This window comes from Scyliorhinus canicula, chromosome 2 (assembly GCF_902713615.1).
Source record: "Scyliorhinus canicula chromosome 2, sScyCan1.1, whole genome shotgun sequence".
NCBI classification, from domain to species: domain Eukaryota; kingdom Metazoa; phylum Chordata; class Chondrichthyes; order Carcharhiniformes; family Scyliorhinidae; genus Scyliorhinus; species Scyliorhinus canicula.
This window is the reverse complement of record NC_052147.1, coordinates 28875740-28899127: the sequence shown is the minus strand read 5'-3', so window position 1 is coordinate 28899127 and position 23388 is coordinate 28875740. Positions and strand designations below refer to the sequence as shown.

Genomic DNA, 23388 nt, shown 5'->3' with positions numbered 1-23388 from the left:
TCAAATGCCTTCTGGAAATCCAAGTACAGTATGTCTACAGGCTTTCTTTTATCCACAGTACATGTTCTCCTTCAAAGAACTCTAATTGGTTGAACATGATTTCTCTTTTAAAAAGCCGTGCTGACACCTTCTGAATACCATCAGTTTTTCTAAGTGCCCAGTTATAACCTCTTTAATGATTGATTCTAACACCTTCCTCATGACACACGTCAGGCTAACAGGCCTAGAATTTCCTGCTTTTACCCTCCCTCTGATGTTGAATAAAGAGGTTATTTTTGCTACTTTCCCGTCTGGTGGCACTTTCCAGAATCTAGGAAACTTTGAAAAATTATGACCCCACGACAAAGGCCACCTGGATTCGGAGACTTGTCAGCCCGCAACTCCATCAGTTTGCATGGCACCACTTCCCTAGTGATTGTAAAGGATATGGGGGAAGGTGGGATTAGGCTATTGAGTTAGATTATCAGCCATGATCATAATGAATGGTGGAGCAGGGTCGAAGGGCTGAATGGCCTTCTGCTCCTGTTTCTATGTTTTCTATGTAATTTCACCAATTTCTCCCTTGCTTTCCACTCCCCACTTCCTGATTTATACCTATTACTGGAATATTCTTTGTATCCCCTTTCATGAAGAGAGATGCAAAGTATTTGTTCATTCAGTTCGCTAATTCCTTACTATCTATTACTAATTCCCCATTCTCATTCTCAAGAGGACCATAACTCACTTTGCTTACTCTTTTCCTTCTTAGATGCCTGTAGAATAGCTAGCCGTCCAATTTTTAGCTAGCTTCCTCTTATGCTCTAATTTCTATCTCCTGATTAACTATGTCATTCTTTGACCAATCATCTGACCTGGCACTCAGCTTTACAAAGTTATCTGCTTTTTCCTCATGTTTAATGCCTTCTGTAAGTTCTTCAGTCAACCATGGATGGCGGATCTTTCCTTTATAATTTTCCTTTTTCGGAGGAATATGCTTATTTTGAGCATTCTGAAATATCCCTTTATCTGCCTGCCATTGTTTTTCTATTGATCTAGCCCGTGCCTTGTACCCAGTTCATTTCAGCTAGTTCAGCTTCCACGCCCACAAATTTGTCCCCATTAACGTTTGAAGTACTAGTTTCGGACCCACTCTTCTCTCTTTCAAATTGTATGAAGAATTCAGTCATATTATGGTAGGGGCCTTTACTCTGAGGTCATTAATTAATTCTGCCACATTACACAATATCAACTCGAAATAACATGCTGTATGGTTGATTCCAAAATGTGCTGCTCTAAGAAACTGTCTGAACATTTTATGAACTGCTCTTTCAGGCTACTTCTGGCAATCTGACTTTTACAGTTTATATGTAGATTAAAGTCATGCATAATTATTGCTGTCCATTTTCACAAGCACCCAACATTTCTTATTATGTACTTTGTCCTATATTGTAGTTACTCTAGAGGATCTTGTAGACCAAACCCACTGGTGACTTATTTCCCCTACTATCCTTATCTCCACCCAAACTGATTCTACATCCTGATCTCCTGAACCAAGGTCATATCTAACTATTGCACAAAAGCCATCCTTGATTAACAGTGTTACCTCTCTACCTTTACCTAAATTTCTATTCTTCTTGAATGTCATATTCAGTTCTTTGACAGTTTGACCGTTTGATTGGTTGAGATTTTGCACTTATAGACAATCGTGTTTGCTTATATCAATCTCAAAGGATGTTCCATGACCAGATCCCAAGGTGTACCTTACCTGCAGAAAGAGGTACCCTAGCTATCACAGCGCCAGAGACCCGGGTTCAATTCCGGCCTCGGGTGACTGTGCGGAGTTTGCACTTTCTCCTTGTGTCTGCGTGGGTTTCCCCGTGACTGCTTGGGTTTCCTCCAGGTGCTCCAGTTTCCTCCCACAGTCCAAAGATGTGCAGGTTAGGTGGATTGGCCATGCTAAATTGCCCTTAGTATCCAAAAGGTTAGGTGGGGTTACTGGATTCCGGGAATAGGGTGACGGTCGGTGCAGACTCGATGGGCTGAATGGCCTCCTTCTGCACTGCAGGGAGTCTATGAAAACCACCAAGGTCAAACCTCCTCATACCTGGTCTGATCTGACAACTCTGGGCTTCATACTCATGGTCTACCAAAGTCCATCTTTGTGGGATCCAGGTGGTGATTTTTATATTTCTGTTATAAATGTCTATACTTATAAATGATGTGGAGATGCCGGCGTTGGACTGGGGTGAGCACAGTAAGAAGTCTTACAACACCAGGTTAAAGTCCAACAGATTTGATTCAAACACGAGTTTTCGGAGCGCAGCTCCTTCCTCAGGTGAATGGCGAGGTATGTTCCAGAAACATTAATATAGACAAAGTCAGAGATGCTGGACAATGCTTGGAATGCAGGCATTTGCAGGTAATCAAATCATTACAGATCCAGGGAGAGGGATAATCACAGGTTAAAGAGGTGTAAATTGTCTCAAGCCCGAACAGTTGGTAGGATTTTGCAAGTCCAGGCCTGATGGTGGGGGGTGGATGTAATGCGACATGAATCCAAGATCCCTGTTGAGGCCGCACTCATGCGTGCGGAACTTAGCTATAAATGCAGCTATACTGCAAAGAAGTATACCGACAACTCAACAACCAGGAACACTACAGACAGTTACCCGCAGATCCAACCAAGGAACACATCCGCCAACTCAACAGACTGATCAGGACCTTGGATCCAGACCTTCAGAGCACCCTATGTGCTCTCATCCCACGTAATCCCCGCATTGGCGATCTCTACTGCCTCCCGAAAATACACAAGGCCAACACACCAGGCTGTCCTATCGTTTCAGGCAATGGGACCCTATGTGAGAACCTCTCTGGCCACATCGAGGGCATCTTGAAACCCATCGTACAAGGTACACCCAGCTTCTGTCGCGACACGACGGACTTCCTACAGAAACTCAGCACCCATGGACCAGTTGAACCAGGAACATTCCTCGTCACAATGGATGTCTCGGCACTCTACACCAGCAACCCCCATGACGACGGTATTGCTGCAACAGCCTCAGTCCTCAACACCGACAACTGCCAATCTCCAGACGCAATTCTGCAACTCATCCGCTTCATTCTAGATCACAACGTCTTCACCTTTGACAACAAATTCTTCACCCAGATGCATGGAACAGCCATGGGGACCAAATTTGCACCTCAATATGCCAACATCTTCATGCACAAGTTTGAACAAGACTTCCTCACCACACAGGACCTGCAACCGATGTTATACACCAGATACATCGATGACATTTTTTTCCTTTGGACCCACAGCGAAGAATCACTGAAACGACTACACGATGAGATCAATAAATTCCATCAGACTCACCGTGGACTATTCGCCAAATTCTGTTGCATTCTTGGACACACTCATCTCCATCAAGGACGGTCACCTTAACACTTCGCTTTACCGCAAGCCCACAGACAACCTCACGATGCTCCACTTCTCCAGCTTTCACCCGAAACACATTAAAGAAGCCATCCCCTATGGACAAGCCCTCCGTATACACAGGATCTGCTCAGACGAGGAGGAGCGTAACAGATGCTGAAAGATGCTCTCGTACGAACGGGATATGGCGCTCGACTCATCAATCGACAGTTCCAACGCGCCACAGCAAAAAACTGCACCGACCTCCTCAGAAGACAAACACGGGACACCACTGACAGAGTACCCTTCGTCGTCCAGTACTTTCCTGGGGCGGAGAAACTACGACATCATCTTCACAGCCTTCAACACATCATCACTGAAGATGAACATCTTGCCAAGGTCATCCCCACACCCCCACTACTGGCCTTCAAACAATCGCACAACCTCAAACAAACCGTTGTTTGCAGCAAATTACCCAGCCTTCAGAACAGCGACCACGACACCACACAACCCTGCCAGGGCAATCTCTGCAAGACATGCCAGATCATCGACTTGGATACCACCATTACACGTGGTAACATCACCCACCAGGTACGCGGCACATACTCGTGCGACTCAACCAATGTAGTCTACCTCTTACGCTGCAGGAAAGGATGTCCCGAAGCGTGGTACATTGGCGAGACCATGCAGACACTGCGACAACGAATGAACGGGCATCGTGCGACAATCACCAGGCAGGAATGTTCCCTTCCAGTCGGGGAACACTTCAGCAGTCAAGGGCATTCAGCCTCTGATCTCTGGGTAAGCGTTCTCCAAGGCGGTCTTCAGGACACGCGACAACGCAGAATTGCCGAGCAATAACTTATAGCTAAGTTCCGCACGCATGAGTGCGGCCTCAACAGGGATCTTGGATTCATATCGCATTACATCCACCCCCCACCATCAGGCCTGGACTTGCAAAATCCTACCAACTGTTCGGGCTTGAGACAATTTACACCTCTTTAACCTGTGATTATCCCTCTCCCTGGATCTGTAATGATTTGATTACTTGCAAATGCCTGCATTCCAAGCATTGTCCAGCATCTCTGACTTTGTCTATATTAATGTTTCTGGAACATACCTCGCCATTCACCTGAGGAAGGAGCTGCGCTCCGAAAGCTCGTGTTTGAATCAAACCTGTTGGACTTTAACCTGGTGTTGTAAGACTTCTTACTATATTTATAAATGTCATGGGAGCTGCCTTTGTAAACTTGTCATGCTGTTATTGCACTTTCCCACCCGTTGTGGTAGTCTTCGGAGACTGCAATTATACCATGATTAGCTTTGATAGGCAGTTTGTCCTAAGACATTGACAGAGAAATTTAGGAGTTAAAAAATTGTTAGCAAGTGCATGAAAATGTAAGTACTTTAGTCTATCATGGATAGAAAACATTGGGCTAGATTTAGTAGTGGTAATAGTGGCGAAATTGTCAATATACACCATCTTTGAATGTGCACTGAAACTGACTGCAATATATGAAATCCTCACATGCAGTGAACAAAGAGGCGACCCAGAAGGTGCTACCAGTGATTCTATGTTTCTCCAGTCTGTGTACTATTGAGGCATTTCCTTCTCCCCCACCTCCCTAGGCTGCAGCCATTGGGAAATTAATTGCATTGACGAGAACTTCCATTCTTATGCTGCTAGTTTCGCTGTACAAAACCGTGAGAATGTTCTATCTTGCTGAATGAGGTGTAACAGTTTTTAACATTGTCCTAACTTCCTAATTATTGCTAACCTTAATGGTCTTGAAGGTCTACCTTTGATTACATACGCTTGATTGGTACTCATTCCACAAACATTCAATTCCTCCACCACTGACAAACAATGGCAGCTGTTTGTACCATCCACAAGATACAATGCAAGAACTCATCTAGGTTCCTTAGGCAGAACCTTCCAAATCCACAACTATCATCTAGAAGGACAAGAGCAGCAGATATCTGGGAACCCCACCACCTGGAGGTTTCCCTTGAAGTCACTCACCTCCCCAAATTGGAACTATATCGCCATTCCTTCATTGTCACTGGGTCAAAATCTTGGAATTCCCTCCCTAACAGTATTGTGGGTGTACCTACCTTTCCAGGACTGCAGGAGTTCAAGAAGGCAACTCACCATCACTTTCTCAAGGGCAACTAGTAATGCCCACGTCCTGCAAATGAATAAAAAAAGTATTACAAATTGCGAATTTTAAAAATGATTTAAACAAAAAGTTGGTTTAAGTCAGTTTGCATCTTAATCCAATCAGAATCATTCATTTTGCTATCTGGAAATTTAAATTGAAAGTGAAGGATTAGGTGCTTTTAACTTTCTGGTTTGCTGTGTGTGAATACTTCAGTGTGATTGGCTGCTTACTGTTTGCTGACATCGCTGCTGCCATGTGCAAAGTGATCCCCTTTACTCCGGTGCCTCATTAAAGCTGCTGCTGGGAAGGGGGGATTCCACACCACAGGGCTCGCTGGATCTTTGTGGGCAACGTCCTTCAAGATCATCACCAAGTGTCCTTGCTCCACCACCGACCGCCAATTCGGACATTATCTTCATTTTATTTAGAAGACAGTTGTCAACTGCATGACTATCATTATGGCAGTTCCTGATGCCATCTAAACTTCTCGATGAGAGATAGTGCCTTGTGATCCAACCTCGCAATCCTTTATTCTTTTTAACTAACTGGGTATGCAACTCCAAGGTACATATTGGAGACTAAACAGACTGGCCGGAATTTTTCGGCTCCACCCGCTGGCAGAATTATCTGGTCTCGTCGCAATCAATGAACCTTTGAGTGGCTTGCCATATCCAGCGCGGGGGGAACCTGCCAGGACAGAGCTGGAAACTTCCGATCATTGAGTAATCAAATGATTAAATTATCTGTGGGAAAGAAAATGTACACAAATACATGTGTGTACACAAATGTACACAAAGAAAATGTACACAAATTCCTTATCAAAATCGAACATAGCCCCCAACTTTCATTTCTCCTTGTATTTGTTGCAGCCTGTGGAAAGTACTTAAGTCTGAATTCTCTCAGCTTGCCTCTGTGGCAATACCTCTGTTCCTCCACGCTCTTTCTCTTTCACATGGCGCCGATATATTCTGGAACATCATTGACAGCAATTTTAACAGCAAAGACTGGAAGATGCGATTTGAAGCTGGTAAGATGCAACAAAAAAAAAAGCACAATGTAAACAATTAAAATTTTTAAAACCTAAAAGAATGGCAAGGAATAAAAAAGCATCATGTGATAAAGTATATTTTTATGTTAAAAACATATTAAGGAAACGAGGGGTGGCAATTAAAATTAATTGCTGTTATGGGAGTTGAAAATCTCACTATTTTTAAAAACCTAATGCTGTGCTGGGGCAATTGTAACAAGAAAATGTAATTTACTTTTCTACACACTATCCTGAAAGCAATCAAAGGGTAGCCAGGAAAGACACATCAACCATGTGGTGAATTGAGTGATACGAAGGATGCTGTTGCCAGCATAAGTCATTGTGCAATCTCCAAAACTCCAACATGATCTAGTGCAACCGCAGCTAATAAGAAAGACACCTCTTGGTAAAATTTTAGGATTGTCACCACTGAGATTTTACTTAACAATGCAATCAAGGTGTATTGCATATCTTTTGTTTTATTTTGTACTCATGTCTACATTGTTAGAATGTCATTTTCTAATAAAAGTGGGCAGAAGAAACAGATCCACATATTGTGCCTTTTTCAATTAAACGGTAGATTGGGCAGCAACCATTCCCTGGTTCATTCCTCAAAGCAATGCCGTGACCAATCAGAGTCAACCTGCCTGATTTGAACTTGAATAAAAGCTTGGGAGTTAACTGTTCCCCGATGCATTTTCCATGGCAGTCAGAGTCTACTTTCCTACCAATCAGCACTCTGTTGTGCAGTATAATTTGCTGTTTACTATTGCCATTCTTGTAAACTGCTCTGTCCTCGGGGGCCCCTCTGCGGCTCTGCTGTCTGTGTTCAGTGGTCTGCCCGCAGGTTTTATTTGTCTCCCCCCCGCCATTCCCCTTCATCCCCCGTCCCTTGATGTTTTTGTGGTGTACCTGTGTTCCCTGCTCTATTGGCTGCTGGCTACGAACAAGTTGGTGAGCGGCCTCCTTCTCCTGTGGAAACCCTCTTCCGACCCACGGATAGTGAATTTTATTTTCTCCAGTTGGAGGAATTCTACCAGATCGGACAGCTAGTTTGCAGCTTTGGGTGCTGCTGCCGATTGCCAGCCAGGCAGGGTACTTTGGGGATGATTAGGGTGGCAAAGATTCGGGCATCGGCCAACTCTCCCCATGAAGAATTCTGGTTGCTTTGAGACCCCGAAGACCGTCACTTTGAGCATGGCTCCACCCTCACTCGCACAACCCTGGACATTGCCTCAAAGAAGGTTGTCCAGAACCCGACAAGTCTGGGACAGGCCAAAACATGTGGGTGTGGCTGCCGGCCTCCCTGGCAACATTCATATTTGTCCTCTGGGAACAACCTATTCAGTTGTGTTCTGGTTAGGTGTGCTCTGTGTACCATCTTTAGCTGCATTAGGTTTAGCCCTGCGCATGTGGAGGTTGAGCTTTCCCTGTTCAGTCCTTCGATCTACCCCCCCCCCCCAACTTCTATCCCTCGTTCTTCCTCCCATTTTTCTCTCTAGAGGGGAGCGTGCCTTCTCCAACAGTCGCCCAATCAGGTCCCTGCACTTCCCTTTCCCTAAGTCGCCTGCGTCCAACAGTTCTTCTACCTGTGAGTGTCTTGGCGTCCGTGGGTCCATCATCGTTTTCCAACAGAGGAAGTTTTTAAGTTATAGATGTCTTAACTCATTTCCTTTGGGCAGTTGAAACCTCTCTGTAAGTTCTTGCAGCATCGCTAATCCATCTTTTGTGTATAACTCGCTAACTGTCAATGTCCCCCCATCCTGTCTCCACCGTTGAAAGGTTGAGTCCATTGTTGCTGCCGTGAACCTGTGGTTGTTGTAGGTGGGGGCCATGGTGGACATTTCGGTCAAGCCGAAATGTTGCCTCAATTGGTACCATGTCCGGAGCGTGGCTGCCACCACTGGGCAGTTTGAGTGTTTGGTTGACGGGGGTGGGAGTGCAGTCATGACTGGAGCTCAGAGGGGTGTCCCAGTACAGGAACTCTTCTCCATCCTCACCCACTCTGCTCCTGCTGCTTCACCCATCCCCTCACTCTCTTTGCTGTGGCCGCGCAGTGGTAGAATTATAGATTTGGGACAGCCAGGCCTCCCATGCTTTTTTTCCTCTATATGATCCGTTTTGGGTTCCTTGGGTTCTCTTCTTCCCCCAACCCCCCCTTGGAAACAAACACCACGATCATTTTGTCCACCGTGTTGAAGAAAGCCTTGGGGATGTACCTCGGTAAGGAACTAGACAGGAGCAGGAACCTGGGCAGTATGTTCATCTTGATCGTCTAACTCTCCCTGCCAGTGGGAGTGTGTCCAACCTCTGCAGGTCCTTTTTTTACTTCCTCCACCAGACTCATCGGGTTCCATCTGTGGATCTGTGTCCAGTCGTGGCAATTTCGATCCCTAGGTAACAGAGTTTTTTTGCGCTTGTTTGAACGGCTTTCCCTCCAGCTCTGCCCTTCTCCCTTGCGGGTTCACCGGGAAAATTTCACTCTTGCTCAGGTTGAGTTTGTAGCCCGAGAAGGATCCAAACTCTTTCAGGAGCTTCATGATTCCTTCCATGCTGGCCTGGGGGTCTGAGACGTGGAACAGCAAGTCATCCCCATAGAGTGAGACTCTATGCTCTCTGTCCCCTCTCTGGATACCTCTCCAACTTTTCGCCACTGAGGACGATCGCCAATGGCTTTATTGCTAAGGTGAATAGAAGTGGGGACATGGGGCATCCCTGCCTTGTGCCTCTGTGCAGCTGAAAGTATTTAGAGCTGATGGTGTTAGTCCACATGCTCACCATGGGGGGTATACAGGAGTTTCAACCAGGTGGTGAACCCTGAACCAAGCCCGAACCATTCCAGAACCGATACTTTCACTCGACCCTGTCGAAGGCCTTTTCCTCACCCAGGGAAATGATCACCTCTGGCGTTCTCTCCCCGAGTGGGGTCATTATCACGTTCAGCAGGCACTTGATGTTCAATGTTAGCTGCCTACCTTTGACAAAGCCCATCTGGCCCTCTGCGACCCCCTCTAGTTGGCAGTTTTCCAGTCTCCTAGCCAGGATTTCTGTGTCTACATTGAGCAGCGGGATGGGTCTGTTGGATCTGCATTCTGTTGGGTGTTTGTCTTTCTTGGGTATCAGCAAGCTCGAGGCTTGTGCTAGTGTTGGTGGCAGAGTGCCCCTGACCAGCGAGTCTGCGAATATCTCCTGCAAGTGCAGGACCACTGCTGTTGGGAATTTTTGTTGAAGTCCGCAGGAATCCATCGGGTCCCGGCACTGTCCTCACTTGCGTAATATCCCACAGTTCAAGAGTTGCTTCCAACCCCCTTTTCCTATCTTCCCCCATGACTGACATGTCCAGTCCATTGAAGAATAGTTCATCCTCAGGTAGCCCCAGGTAGACGGTCTCGTGTGCTTTGTTGGTTTTTTCCGGTTTGGCTACCAGTCTGCTTTTATCATCCCTAATCTGCCCTATATCTCTCGTGGTGAGCCACCAGGCGGCTGGCTTTGTCTCCATGTTCATAAAAAGTCCCCCTGTGTCTGGAGGAATTGGTGCACTGCTTTCCTGGTGGACAGCAAGTCAAAGCCCATTTGTAGCTTTTTCCTCTTCGCCAGCAACTCTATGGTCGGGGCCTTGGAGTATTACCAGCCCATCTCCAATATGGAGTCAACCAACTGTTGTCTGGCTTTCCTCTCCTTCCTGTCTCTGTGTGCTTTGAAAGTGACAATCTCTCCCCTGATAACAACCTTCAGTGCCTCCCAGAACAGGGAGGCTGTGACCTCCCCGTTCTAGTTATTGGTCATGTACCCGCCTATGGCCTGTGATATTGTTTCGCAAATGGTTTTATTGGCAAGGAGGGCCGTGTCCAGCCTCCATGGGGGGTGTTGGGCATTGCCATCTCCAACCTCGCATCCACGTAGTGTGGAGTGTAGTTGGAGATTACAATTGTGGAGTATTTCGCTGTTACTGCCACTGGAAGCACTGATTTCCCCACTACAAAAAAGTCAATCCGGGTACATACTTTGTGTATGTGGGTGAAGGAAAATTCCTCTCCCCTGGGTGTGTGAACCTCCACTGCTCCCATCTGTTGCATGAAGATTTCTAGCTCCTTCGCCATGTTTGTTGTTTTCCCCATTTTGGGGTTCTATCTGTCTGTCCATAGGTCCTGTACACAGTTAAAGTCTCCCCCCAGCATGATGAGTCGATGCATGTCTACGTTGGGGATTTCCGCCGTGGTCTTCTTTATTATGAACTCCGCATCGTCCCAGTCGGAAGGGTATACCTCCGATTCCAGTGCGAAGACCCGGTTGCGCTGATCGAAAGAGGTCTCCTGCAGCTCCTTTATGGTAATCCCCTGGGCGTCCAACTACCTCTCCGCCTTCTCCAGGGCCACCTGCACAGCGATCAGTGCCTACGTCACCTTGACTGTTGTCCTCGTGTCAGCCTTGATGGCCTTTTTGAGTTCTTGTAGTTCCTTCGTGAGGAACTCCCTCCACCTGCCTACCGGCGAGGGGGAGCTCCGTACACGGCCTGGTGGTCCATCTCTGTCGGGTGTGGTTGGGTCCTTGTTGCTTCATCCGTTTGCCATCTCCTCTGCTCGCTTCTCCAGGCTTTTGTTGCCGTTCACTGCTTTTCGGACCTTGGAGCTGCTGCTTCTTGGCATTGCTAGATCTGTTGTTGTTGGAAGAGGGTGAGGGCATGTTTTTACCCAATTCTGCCAGTCTATTTTCTATAAATAGTGCCTAAATCCAAATTCTCAGGAGGAGAGCCACCCTTCGTGCGTCCGCTCAGCACATCCTCGTCACCGGAACTCAACTGTACTGTTCTTAGTAAAATTGGGAAATAAGTAAAGGAATTGGGAAATGAAACAGGAAAGAACTCATCATTCAGGGCATTAAAACTGGTTTTGATTCAAGTTGATAAAACTTTTCCTGATTCTATTATTTGATATATATATACATATATATATGTTGAGTGTTAAATCAAGAATGTTTGACGTTTACTGCATGTTAGAAGTTTTTTTGTATTTAGCAATCCAGGTCATGCAATGTAAACTTTTGTTACTGCTTTTGGAACTAATTCCATATTGTGTTTTTTTGGTATGCAGTGGAGAAAGTGGTGGTTCTGTGCAGATTTTTGGATATCCAGTCTGTGACAAAGAATCACGTGCTGAAGTACTCTCTCGCCCATGCCTTCTGCTGTTTCCTGGCTGCAGTTGAAGATGTTAATCCAGCAGTGGCCACAAGAGCCAGACTCCTGCTTGATTCCATTAAAAGAGCCGCTTTACAAGTAGGTTCTGAGCACAGATATTTGAGGTAGTATCTTATTAAATGTCAATAGGACATTTGTATTCTTCCATTTCTATTCATTACATTGGTCAAAAAGAATAATGCTTATACCAGGGAACTGCATTTTGGTTCAGTGAAGATGAGCTTTATAATACTGGACTAATAATCTAGAGGGGTGACCAACCATGGTGAATTCTATCAAAAATGAATCTGGAAATTTGTGGGCTCACAACGAAATAACATTGAAATCTTTTGGGTTGTCGTAAAAACCCAACTGGCTCATTACTATCCTTCAAAGAAAGCTTTTGTTTCTTTTATTTCTTCATTTGCTGATGTGGGTGTTGCCAGTAAAGGCAACATTTATTGTCCGTGGCTATGTGGTATTCCAGAACATTTCAGAGGATAGGTCTGAGTCACCGGATCAGGCAATAATGGCACATTTGCTTCCATAAAAGACATGATTGAACCATTTGTTTTGTGGGAGTCTAGTAGTCACCTGTTCACCATTATTGATATGTCAAGTTTATTAACAGATTAGAATTCTCCAGCAGTCGTGGTGGCATTTAACTTGCGTCTCCGGTTACAAAATCACTGTGCTATCTTCTTCTATTCTAGCTTTTGGCCATCTGACCGTATTTTCCTGATGTGGCTTGCTGTCATAATTTGTTTTGTAATGCTACTGTGATGTACTTGGGATGTTTAATTATATTAAAAGCATTATATAGATCTAAAGTGCTATTCCATTAAGTGGGACAGGCTGAGAGGAGATCTAACAACTCACATTGGGCATTCAGGGTGCACTTTGTGTCACCTTCAGGAACAGGATTGGATACAAACACAAGCAGGAAGATTTTCTCAGTCAGCTCCTCATTCCTTGAACAGCATCAGGCCAGGAAAGCAATCCTTGCTCAAATGTAGATTGCAATATGGCACACCAGGAGCAGCATCAGGCATTCCTTAAAATTAGATATGAGCATAGAGAACCTGTCACACAGAATTATCTGCAACTAAACACAAAGAGCATCTGAGTTAAACAATCCTACAATCAGTGGATGGTAGTAAAAGGTCTATGGCCGGTTAGTGCTGGTGAAAAGTGAAAAGATCCATTTGCCGGAGTCATACTTGACTCAAAAGAAAATGGGTGTGGTTTACAGAAGCTAGTCAGCAAAACCCCAGAATATCGCAACAAGAGTGTCTTGGGGAAGCATCCACAGCCCAGCCATCTTCAGGAACTTCGTCAATGATATTTCCTCCCTCCTCAGATCAGAGATGGGATAGTTCACTAATGATTCCACAGTTTTCAGCTCCATTCACAATTTCTCCAATAATGTGCTGGCCTACAACAGAATCTGGATAATATCCATGCTTGTATTAACATGCAGCAGACAACATTTGCATCACCTAAGCGGCAAGAAGTGATAATCTCAAACAAGAGGAAGTCTATTCATTTCAACTTGACCTAAATGCATCATCTTCACTCAGGCACCCATCATAACATGTGTGTGATCATCATTCAACAGAAATTGAACCGGACCTACTGTATTAACACTGTTGCAAACGCAAAATATTATGGATGCTGGAAATCTGAAATATAGACAGAAAATATTACAATTTTCAGCAGGTCTGGCAGAAACTGGCGAGACTAAGGGAGTTAACTTTTCAGTTCTGTGACCATAGAACCATCGAAATCCTACATTGCAGAAGGTGGCCATTCGGCTCATCAGATCTGCACTGACCCTCTGAAAGAGCACCCTACCTAAGCTCACTCCCCCACCCTATCCCCTGACCCCACTCCTCCACCCTATCCCCTAACCCCATCTAACCTGCACATCTTTGGATACCAAAGGGCAATTTAGCATGGTCAATCCGCCCAGCATGCACATCTTTGGATTGTGGGAGGAAACCGGAGCACCCGGAGGAAACCCATGAAGACAGGGAGGCAATGCAAACTCCACACAGACAGTCACCCAAACCTGGAATTGATCCCGGGTCCCTCGTGCTGTGAGACAGCAGTGCTAACCACTGTGCCAACGTGCCACTTAAAATGAATTGTGACCTTCCATCAGAATCTAATTGACTGTAAGGTTTGGTGAATGGCCACCTGAAATGTTAACTTTGATTTCTTCTCCAAAAATGTTGCCTGAGCTGCTGAGTATTTCCAACATTTTCTGTTTATATTGTATAAATGCTGCTAGAAGAACAGGTTGGAGATTGAGTATGGTCTGATGATTGGCTCACCTCCTCACTCCACCATTTACAATATTGAAGTCAGGAGTATAATGGAAAACTCATCACTTGCCTGGATGTGTACAGCTGCAAAAATATCCAAGAAGCTCAATGACATCCAGGAAAAAAACTTTTTTTGATCAGGGTCCCTGCCACTGAACTCAATATGCACCCGCCACCCCTCCACTGCCTGCATCCCCAACAGACTATTGTTCTGTTGTGCATTTGATACAGAATCCAATGCAGCAATTCAGCAATGTCACTTCAAGATATCTCCTAGCCTTTGTCTTCTAGGATTAAGGGCAAGATTTTGTGTCAATACTATCATCACCAAGTTCCTATTTAAAGCCACACATCCTGACTTGGAGTTGTAATGCAGTTTGTTCATTGATGCTTAGTAAATACCCTGGAATTCCAAGCATAACACCATTGTGGGAGCACTTACAACAAGGTCTTCAGTGGTGTAAGCAGGAGATTATACAACCACCTTTTCAGGACAGCTAGAAATGAGCAATAGGTGCACATCTTACCAACATCGCCCACCTCCTGAGCAAAGGGTATCACAGCAATTATGCTATTGGACTAGCAATCCAGAAACCTTAGCCAATGATCCAATGATAGACGTTCAAATCCCAACACAGCAACTTGAGAATTTAAGTTTATTAATCAAATAACTTTGGAATGAAAAGGATGCCATGGTAACGATGACAATGAAATATTGGATTGTTATTAAAAATCCAATCGGTTTATGAATGACCTTTTGAAAAGGATATTCTTATTCCATCTAGCTTATTTACAATTCCAGACCGACGGCAATGTGGTTGACTCATAACTGCCCTCTGAAAATAGTCGCGCCAGTTGTGTTCAAGAAGGTAGCTCAGGGTTGGCGTTGCCGAACTTGCTTCATTATTATTGGGTGCCGAATGTGGGCAAGGTGCAGCAGTGGTGGGAAGGAGAAGGGATAGAGTGGATTAGGATGGAGGAGGAATCTTGTAAGGGGTCTTGTTTGAGGACTATGGTGACGGCAGCAATGGCAGTGGCTCCGGGTAGGTATTTATGGAGCCTAGTGGTACAGTCCACGGTGAAGATATGGAATCAACTGAGGAGGCATTTTAGGATGGAACGGATCATGGCTGTATGGGAATCATGGGTTTGAGCCGGGGGGGGGGGGGGGGGGGGGGGGGGGGGGGGGGGGGGGGGGGGGGATGGATAGTGTATACAGGAGATGGAGGGAAGTGGGGCTGGTCAAGGTGAGGGATTTGTATTTGGAGGAAGGGTTTGCCAGTCTGCAGGAGCTAAGGGAGAGGGTAGAGTTGCCAAGGGGTAGTGAGTTCAGGTATCTGTAGGTTAGGGACTTTGCATGAAAGGTCTGGAGGGGGTTCCCTGTGTTGCCGGGATACACCCTGCTGGAGCGACTGCTGCTTCTGGATGTGGAATGGGAGGCAAAAATTGGTATAAGTGGCTGGGGGAGCAGGGAGGTGAGCGGGCGGTGAAGATCATGGAGAAATGGGAAGTGTAGTTGGGAATGGAGATCAATTAGGGAGTACGGAGTGAGGCACTGCGAAGGGTAAACGGGACCTCCTCTTGTACAAGGATGAGCCTGATACAGTTTAATGTGGTGCACAGGGTGCATATGACTCGGATGAGAAAGAATGGGTTCTTTCGGGGGGTAGCAGATGAGTGTGAGAGGTGTGGGTGGGGGCCAGTGAATCACACGCACATGTTTTGTGGTTCTGAAAAATTGGGAAGGTTCTGGGCGGGAGTGCTTGCGGTCTTAGCCAGGATAGTGGAGGAGGAGGTAGAGCCGGACCCTTTAGTGGCGATATTTGGGGTTTCAGAGAAGGTGGAGCTCATGGAGAGGAGGAAGGCCGTAAAAAAGGAGAAAAATCTGTACAAACTGTATAGTTGATTGTTGGGAATTATGTTTCCCGGGGTGTTTACTTGCTGGTACCTGCTTTGATGCAAGTATGTAATAAAATTTGTTTTTTAAAAAAAAGAAGGCAGCTCGGCAGGAACACAATAACTGCTAACTTTACCAGTGACACATATACCAGTGACACCTTTACCATGAACTAATTAAGAATTTTTTTTTAACAGAATTGTTCTTTAGCCAAAAAAGGAAAAGGGTGCACTTTATAATAATAATAATCTTTATTAGTGTCAGTAGCAATGCAATGAAGTTATTGTGAAAATCTCCTAGTTGCCATACTACGGCGCTTGTTTGGGTACACTGAGGGAGAATTCAAAATGTCCAATTCACCGAAGAAGCACAACTTTCGGAACTTATGGGAGGAAACCGGAGCACCCGGAGGAAAGCCACGCAGACCTGAGGAGAATATGCAGACTCCGTACCGACAGTGACCCAAGACGCAAATCGAACCTGGGACCCTGGCGCTGTGAAGCAACAGTGCGAACCACCGTGCCACCCTATTTTGATTTTTTGATATTGTCCAGAATAATTTTTGTATTGTGACTGCAAATATGCTTTTGCCAAGAATCTGACTCAATTGTTTGATAAAAACGTTCAGGTTAATTCACTTCTGCATGAAAAGAATAAAAATTGATGCTGCCTTCGCATCATCTCTGGTGCAAAAGACAAAAACAGCAGTTTGAGTTTACAAGGATGTATCTAAAGTAATAAGTAATATATTGAAATAATACCATGGAAAATAAGAAGATTTGATAATTCAATTGTACATGCAGCCTGAGTGGTTAACGTTTAGTTTATTTACTTTCATGTAGGGCCTCTGTCTTTGCCTCGATTTTCAGTTTGACACTGTGGTGAAGGATAGACCAACGATCCTGAGCAAATTATTTCTGCTTCATTTCTTAAAACAAGACATTCCGGCTTTAAGCTGGGAGTTTTTCGTCAATAGGTTTGATACCCTGTCTCTGGAGGCTCAACTTCATTTGGATTGCAATAAGGAGTTTCCATTTCCTACAAGTAAGTTTGGTCATTTTCTCTGCAGATTTTCTAACCGATGAGGCTACTTGCAGCAGTATAGGGTGCCACGTTTTGCCAACTCCAAAATAACACAAGAAAGCAAGGAAGGGTTTAGTTCTGATGGGATTTGTTTTTCCCACTGTCTGTGCAAAAACTTGAAATTTCAGTAACAAATGCCATTCTCTTACAGAAGAAGAAAGCAGCAAGTGAGCAGCTCTTTTACCCAAACCACTAAAGCATGATCTGGTCATTAGCACAATACTGCTTTTAGGACCTTGCTCTGTGCACATTTTCATATATTGCAATAGTAACTACACTTCTAAAAGTACTTCATAGGCCATATATGTTTTGGGGATGATCTGAGGTCATGTAAGGTGCTACATAAATGAAAGTCCATTCTTTAAAAAAAAAACACTTTTTTTTAGTGCCTGGTTTCCACTTGGAAGCTTCTGGACCTGGACAAAAAAACTAACTACCTGGTCCTAACTCAGAAAGTTAGCATCTCTGCCTGTGTGACTCATCCTGCGAGGTCAACCAGAAGAAACCATATTTTCAAAAGACTGTAGAAGACATGGGGGCAGATTTTCATATTTACTTATTAAGGATTAAGCATGACCATGGTGAAGCGCAGATGAGAACATTGGACAAGGAAAATTACACACAGGAATTAATGATGAAATTAAAAAGGTCAACTAAATATGACTTGAGGATTTACAGTCTTTGAGAACCAATTTTGAATCTTTGTATTGTTATAATCATACTTCTATTCATATAGCACTTTATCACGCCAATCCCAAAGCACATAATGTGCAAGTATTTATATTAGGGATTCTTTTAAGAATATTCGGGCAAACATGGCAACCATCATCTTCCAGGAGCATCCCACAGTGAGATGATTGACTGCTAGTATGGCATTTGGTTTTGAGGTTGAGGCAGATTTTGGCCAAGAAATGTGAACTTGTTACTCTTTTTCGGCAGGATTTCACAGGTGAGAGGGTTTTCCACCAGCCACTAGAAATGTCACTGTGAAACCTTCCCTCAATCTGGTGAGAATTCCACTCCCATCTGAAGAGGAATTAAAACCTCTGAGAGCCGCCAGCCAGTCAGATTGTGTTTGGGGGCCAGGGTGTACAAACCGGGGGAGAAGGGGGGCATGTGGGGGAGCAGACCTTGTGGGGGGCCTCTAAATAGATAAAAGGGCCATTGGGGAGGCAACCTCTTTTTCTGTCCAAGGCCTAAGCAGTCTTATATGATGGGGTTCCAACTTGTTGCTGACCTCTTCTCTCTGACTGAAAACTTGAGGCTAGGCAGAAAGTGCCCCTTAACTGGCCATTAATTGGCCACTTAAAAGCCTGAATTGGCATGAGGGGGTATGGGCAGTCATGCCTTCCAACCATTAAATTGTGGCCAGGATAGGAGTGGTCGGAAAGGCACGCACAAAATCCTTTGCACCCCACCTGCCTGCATGGAACCATGAAGTTCTGCTCTTTAAATAATGCCATGGAATCTCTGAAAAAAGCAGGAAAGGCTTTTGCTTCATGTTCCACCCAAAGAATAGTATCTCCCTCTTCACTACACTGGAGTGTCAACCTAGGTTGTGTTCTCAAATCCTGCTCTGCCTTTGATTCAGAGGTAAGAGTAGGACTAACGAAACAAAACAGAATGGTAATGCCAAACGAAAAGCAAAACATGATGGATGCTTTTATTTCTCATATGCAACTAACATGGAAATGAATGATATTATGCCGCGTTCAATCCCGCTGGTATTTGACAGTGTTTATGTTCCATATGTACTTCTTCCCACCCTTCTAGCAGCTTAAAACTTCTATTCCTTTCTCCTTCATGTGCTTGTCTCACTCCTCCTTAAATCCATCTATGGCTATTTGCCTCAACTACTCCTCATTCCACATTCTAACCACTCTAGATGACTATTAAAGTTTATCTCCTGAATTCCCTATTGAATGTATTAGTGACTGTCTTATATTTATTGTCCCCCTCGAGCCCTTTTGTAAAACCCTCAATCATTTAAACACCTCAACCTTCTGTTCTGTAGGGAAAAGAGCTTCACTATTTTCAATCTTTCCTGATCGGTATAACCTCTCAGTTCTGGTGTTACATTTGTAAGGGATTTTTTTGCACCATCTCCAGTGCCTCTAGATCCCCTTTTAGAAAAGAGAGACGAGAACCATGCACAGTACTTGCGGAGGTACCTAACCAAGATTCCAATTATGTTTAACGTAGCGTAACTTGCTTTTCCATTCTCTAGAAATGAATGGATTATCCTAGTTTGCCCTTTTAAGGCATAAAATGCATATTGTTGATATCTGAGTTATGTAAAACTATTTTAAAAAATGTTTTCACTTGACACTTTCATGTTTGAGTGTGCTTTTGTACAGCTATAACTGCTGTAAGGACTAATGTTGCGAATTTAAGTGATGCTGCCATGTGGAAAATCAAGCGAGCCCGCTTTGCACGAAACCGACAGAGGAGTGTGCGTTCCCTTAGGGACAGCGTGAAAGGCCCAGGCGAGTCAAAGAGGACACTTTCGCTTCCAGAGACGCTAAGCACCAAACTGCGTAAGTGTCTTTGGTGTACAATTTTCATTCCTGTGGGCATATTTTATCAGCTAGATTATAAGAACTGAATTCAGAGCAGCTATGTTCCAAACAATATGGTCAGGACACTAATTATTTCATGGAGATATAAAAATGGGGCTGGAAAATTTGGCTCTGTAGTGCTGCAAGTCTTGGTGCCATCGGTGCCAGTTTAGGGGAACGATGATGTCCACACTGCACCCAAGCACTTCTGGTGCAGCCCATGCTTCACATTACGTTTTTGAGGTTACTAGCGCGGGTGTTATGTGTGTGTGATAGAAGTTTGCAGAGTAGTCAGGCCATGATGTCACTCAGCATGTAATGCTTATTTGACGCCCTATCTGCCGTTTTCCGACTTCAGGTCCAGCTAACACCCTCTCTTAAATAAGCACAGCTGAAGAGTAATCATGAATGACTTCTCCCCATCCTCCAGCCACCAGTACTATTTAAAGACGTCATCCAAACTGCAGATTAGTTGCTCATTAATTTTTTTTATTGGCTTTTTCTGGGCTTTTGGTGATACTGGGTGGAATTTTCCCATGCCCTGGCCAGTGAGTTCAGATCCTCATCCCTTTTCTTAGCTATGTCGTTGGTGCCTATGTGCACCACAACTTCTGTTTGCTCGCGATCCCCCTTAAGAATCCTGTAGACTCGATCCGAGACATCCCTGACCCTGGCACCCGGCAGGAAACATACCTTCTGGGAGTCTCGTTCACGACCACAGAATCTCCTATCCGTTCCCTTTACCATTGCTTTTCTATTCTCCCCCCTTCCCTTCTGAGCCACAGAGCCAGGATCAGTGCCAGAGACCTGGCCGCACGGGTCTTCCCCTATTAGGTCCCTCCCCCCAACAGCATCCCAAACGGTATACTTGTTTTGAAGGGGAATGGCCACGGGGGATCCCTGCACTGTCTGCCTGTTCCTTTTCCTTCCTCTGACTGTAACCCAGCTACTCGTCCTGCACCTTGGGTGTGCCTACCTCCCTGAAACTCCTCTCTATCATCCACTCTGCCTCCTGGATGATCCAAAGTTCATCCAGCTCCAGCTCCCTAATGCGCTCTCTGAGGAGCTAGAGTTGGGTGCACTTCCCGCAGGTGTAGTCAGTGGGGACACCAGTGGTGTCCCTCACCACCCACTCCTACTGGAGGAGCATGCAGCTGCCCCAGCTTCCATCCCCTCTGATCTCAATTCCGAAAGAGATTTAAAAGGGAAACAAAAGATTAAACATATGTTAGGCCCTTAAAAAAAAATGTGTATATATATACTGCTGCTAGTCTCACAAATGAACCCTCTAAAAAAAACAACTCTTACCTTACACAATGTACCTGCCCTGTGAACCAACTGGAACTCCGCCCTCCGACTCTGCTCCCAGTCAGCTGCGCTCTCTAGAATCTCCAGGCTCCCTTCATGCTCTTTGAGGAAATGTAGGAAATGAAATGAAAGGAGCACCTTGCTCCCTCCTCACCGAATCCCTCAGTCACCAAACTCTCACTTTAGCACTCTAATGCAGCCCAAATTCAGCACTCCAGTGCAAACAAAGTCAGCACTGTAAGATGGCTCACCTTTATACTGTCTGACTTTAGGCTCTGAAAACTGGCTTAATCCAATTAACTAATTAACAAGCTGCAACTCGAAGTAGAGCCTGTTGGCAGGAATGGAGCATGGAAGTGTATGGGAGGTTGAGGGGTATGGGGGGAGGGCTGTTTTAAATTTTACTTTGTTTTTTAAACTTCAACGCAGTACCGGAGCTGAGGCAGGCCTTCTTCCCAGTCCACATTGGCATCCAACAGCCTCTATCCTCATTATGAGGGCAGTGGGCCTTGCTCCCAGAGAACCCCACCAACCTGGAATTAAAATTCCAACTTTCAAGGCAATTTTTCATAGATTGTGTTAGCAGAGCCAGGACATTTCTTGGCTCTGTGGTCCCAGCTTGGGTGCAAGATTCCAGGTCTCAATCTTCATTGTATTCAAGCAAAACCTCCAATGTCTGGGTGCTGTCATAATATCACTCATGTACATCATGAGATGCAGACGGGCAGTGATTTACACACAGGATAACCAATGAACACACATGACACAGAACAACCAATCACCAGACAGGACACCACCACTATAAAGCCCACAGGGCATTAAGGCTCTCCCTCTCTCTCAGGACACGGCTAGGGAGATAGTCGCAGAGCCCAGGCCAATGAACATCATCACCATGTGATAGAGAGCTGGTCTGGTCAAGCCAGTAGGAGGTTATCAGTTAGGATAATAGAGTGTCAACCCACAACAGATTATGTACAGCAATCAACAGGTTCAATAAAACAGTGTTGGGCCATCTCCTGTGTCGGAAGCCTGTTTTTCGTTTTACTGCATCCAGTTGCAGTCGATGTTAGACCAGCACAGATAATACATCAGATGCTACATTGGAAGCTGAGACTGAGGTCATGAAAACCCTGCTTAGCACCATTATTGCCATCATAGCAGCAATACCAGTGAGCAAATGAGCTTGCAGAATCTCACAAGAGCACAGCAATCCCCATTCCAACATTGCTGATGCGTCACCCTGTAGGACTGAACATTCCTCCATGTAGCACAACCCTGTTGTCCTCTCTCAGAATGACAGCATTTGTGCTGCCACTCGGTCAGTCCCTTGCCCTCAGAGCCACTTAAAGTTGGCCTGAAAGGCCATCCCCCACTCCCTCCACTTTGCCACATCCCTCCAAGGACTTGGTGCTGACCCTGAAGGTCATAAGCAAGCTGGAGAAGTCATCAAAGACCATGGAAGATACTATCAGAGCTTGGCCAAGACCCTGAAGTTCAGAAGCATGTCTAGCATCAGCAAAGCCAAAAGGGCTGTGTGGAGACCTCCCACTTTCTGTTTCGTGCCATGAACATGAGAGTCCACCCACCACCCCAGGCAATGTTATCCACCGGGGTCCAGTAGCTGCAAGCCTTTCATCTTCTCATTTGTCCGTGACATGAACAAGACCCTAAGTCACAACTTTTGCACACCATGTTGGTCCAGAAGTGTTCTAGACCAGTGTGTTTTCCCGCTGTCGCAGCGGTGAATCGGGAGTGGGGGAATATTCCAGTTGGGCCTTCATCTGCATCCATGAGGGGGATGTAAATCAGTTTCATGCTGGCCTCCATCAGGACTTCTCATCCGCCATGACGGGCACCAGTGGAAGCACCCATGGGTAATTCACACCGGCCCAAAACTCATTTTTGGACTCCCACCAAATCTCGCCTCCCCACCCACCATAAATAGTGATTTCAGGGAGTTAGGTTGGAAGCTAAAGAGCAGGACAAGCAGAGTAGTAATCTCAGGATTGCTACCGGTGCCACGTGCAAGTGTGCAACGTTATCCAATTGAATTGACGACAAATGAATGTAACTCAGATGGAAATGTACAGTCAAGACAATTTGAAATGTTCTGTAAAGTTTATGACAAATTTTATGAATAAAGAATATTTTTTGAAAAACAAAGTGAGGCAAGGAACAGAGAGCGAGTGCAGCTGAACACGTGGCTACAGGGCTGCTGCAGGAGGGAAGGCTTCAGATATGTGGATCTTGGGATACCTTCTGGTTAAGGTGGGACGTGTACATGAAGGGCGGATTGCACCTAAACTGGAGGGGCACCAATAGGGAGGTTTGCGGGAGCTCTTTGGGAGGGTTTAAACTAGTTTGGCAGGGGGATGGGAACTAGAGCTATGGATCAGAGGATGGGTAGCTGTTGAACAGGCAGAAATAGTTTGCAGTGAATCTGTGAGGAAGTTTAGACAGTT

General features: G+C 45.2%; 1 protein-coding gene across 7 annotated transcripts in view; it reads left to right on the top strand.

Annotated features, from left to right (window-relative positions):
* LOC119951685 (protein unc-79 homolog) overlaps positions 1 to 23388 on the top strand; it is a 269084-nt gene that overhangs the window by 116855 nt on the left and 128841 nt on the right. For all 7 annotated transcript variants that reach the window (XM_038774926.1, XM_038774915.1, XM_038774945.1 and 4 more), the window contains 4 exons: positions 6423 to 6580; positions 11671 to 11852; positions 16820 to 17021; positions 19418 to 19597. In XM_038774926.1, the coding sequence (XP_038630854.1) occupies positions 6423 to 6580; positions 11671 to 11852; positions 16820 to 17021; positions 19418 to 19597 (722 nt within the window). The remainder of the gene's footprint in view (positions 1 to 6422; positions 6581 to 11670; positions 11853 to 16819; positions 17022 to 19417; positions 19598 to 23388) is intronic.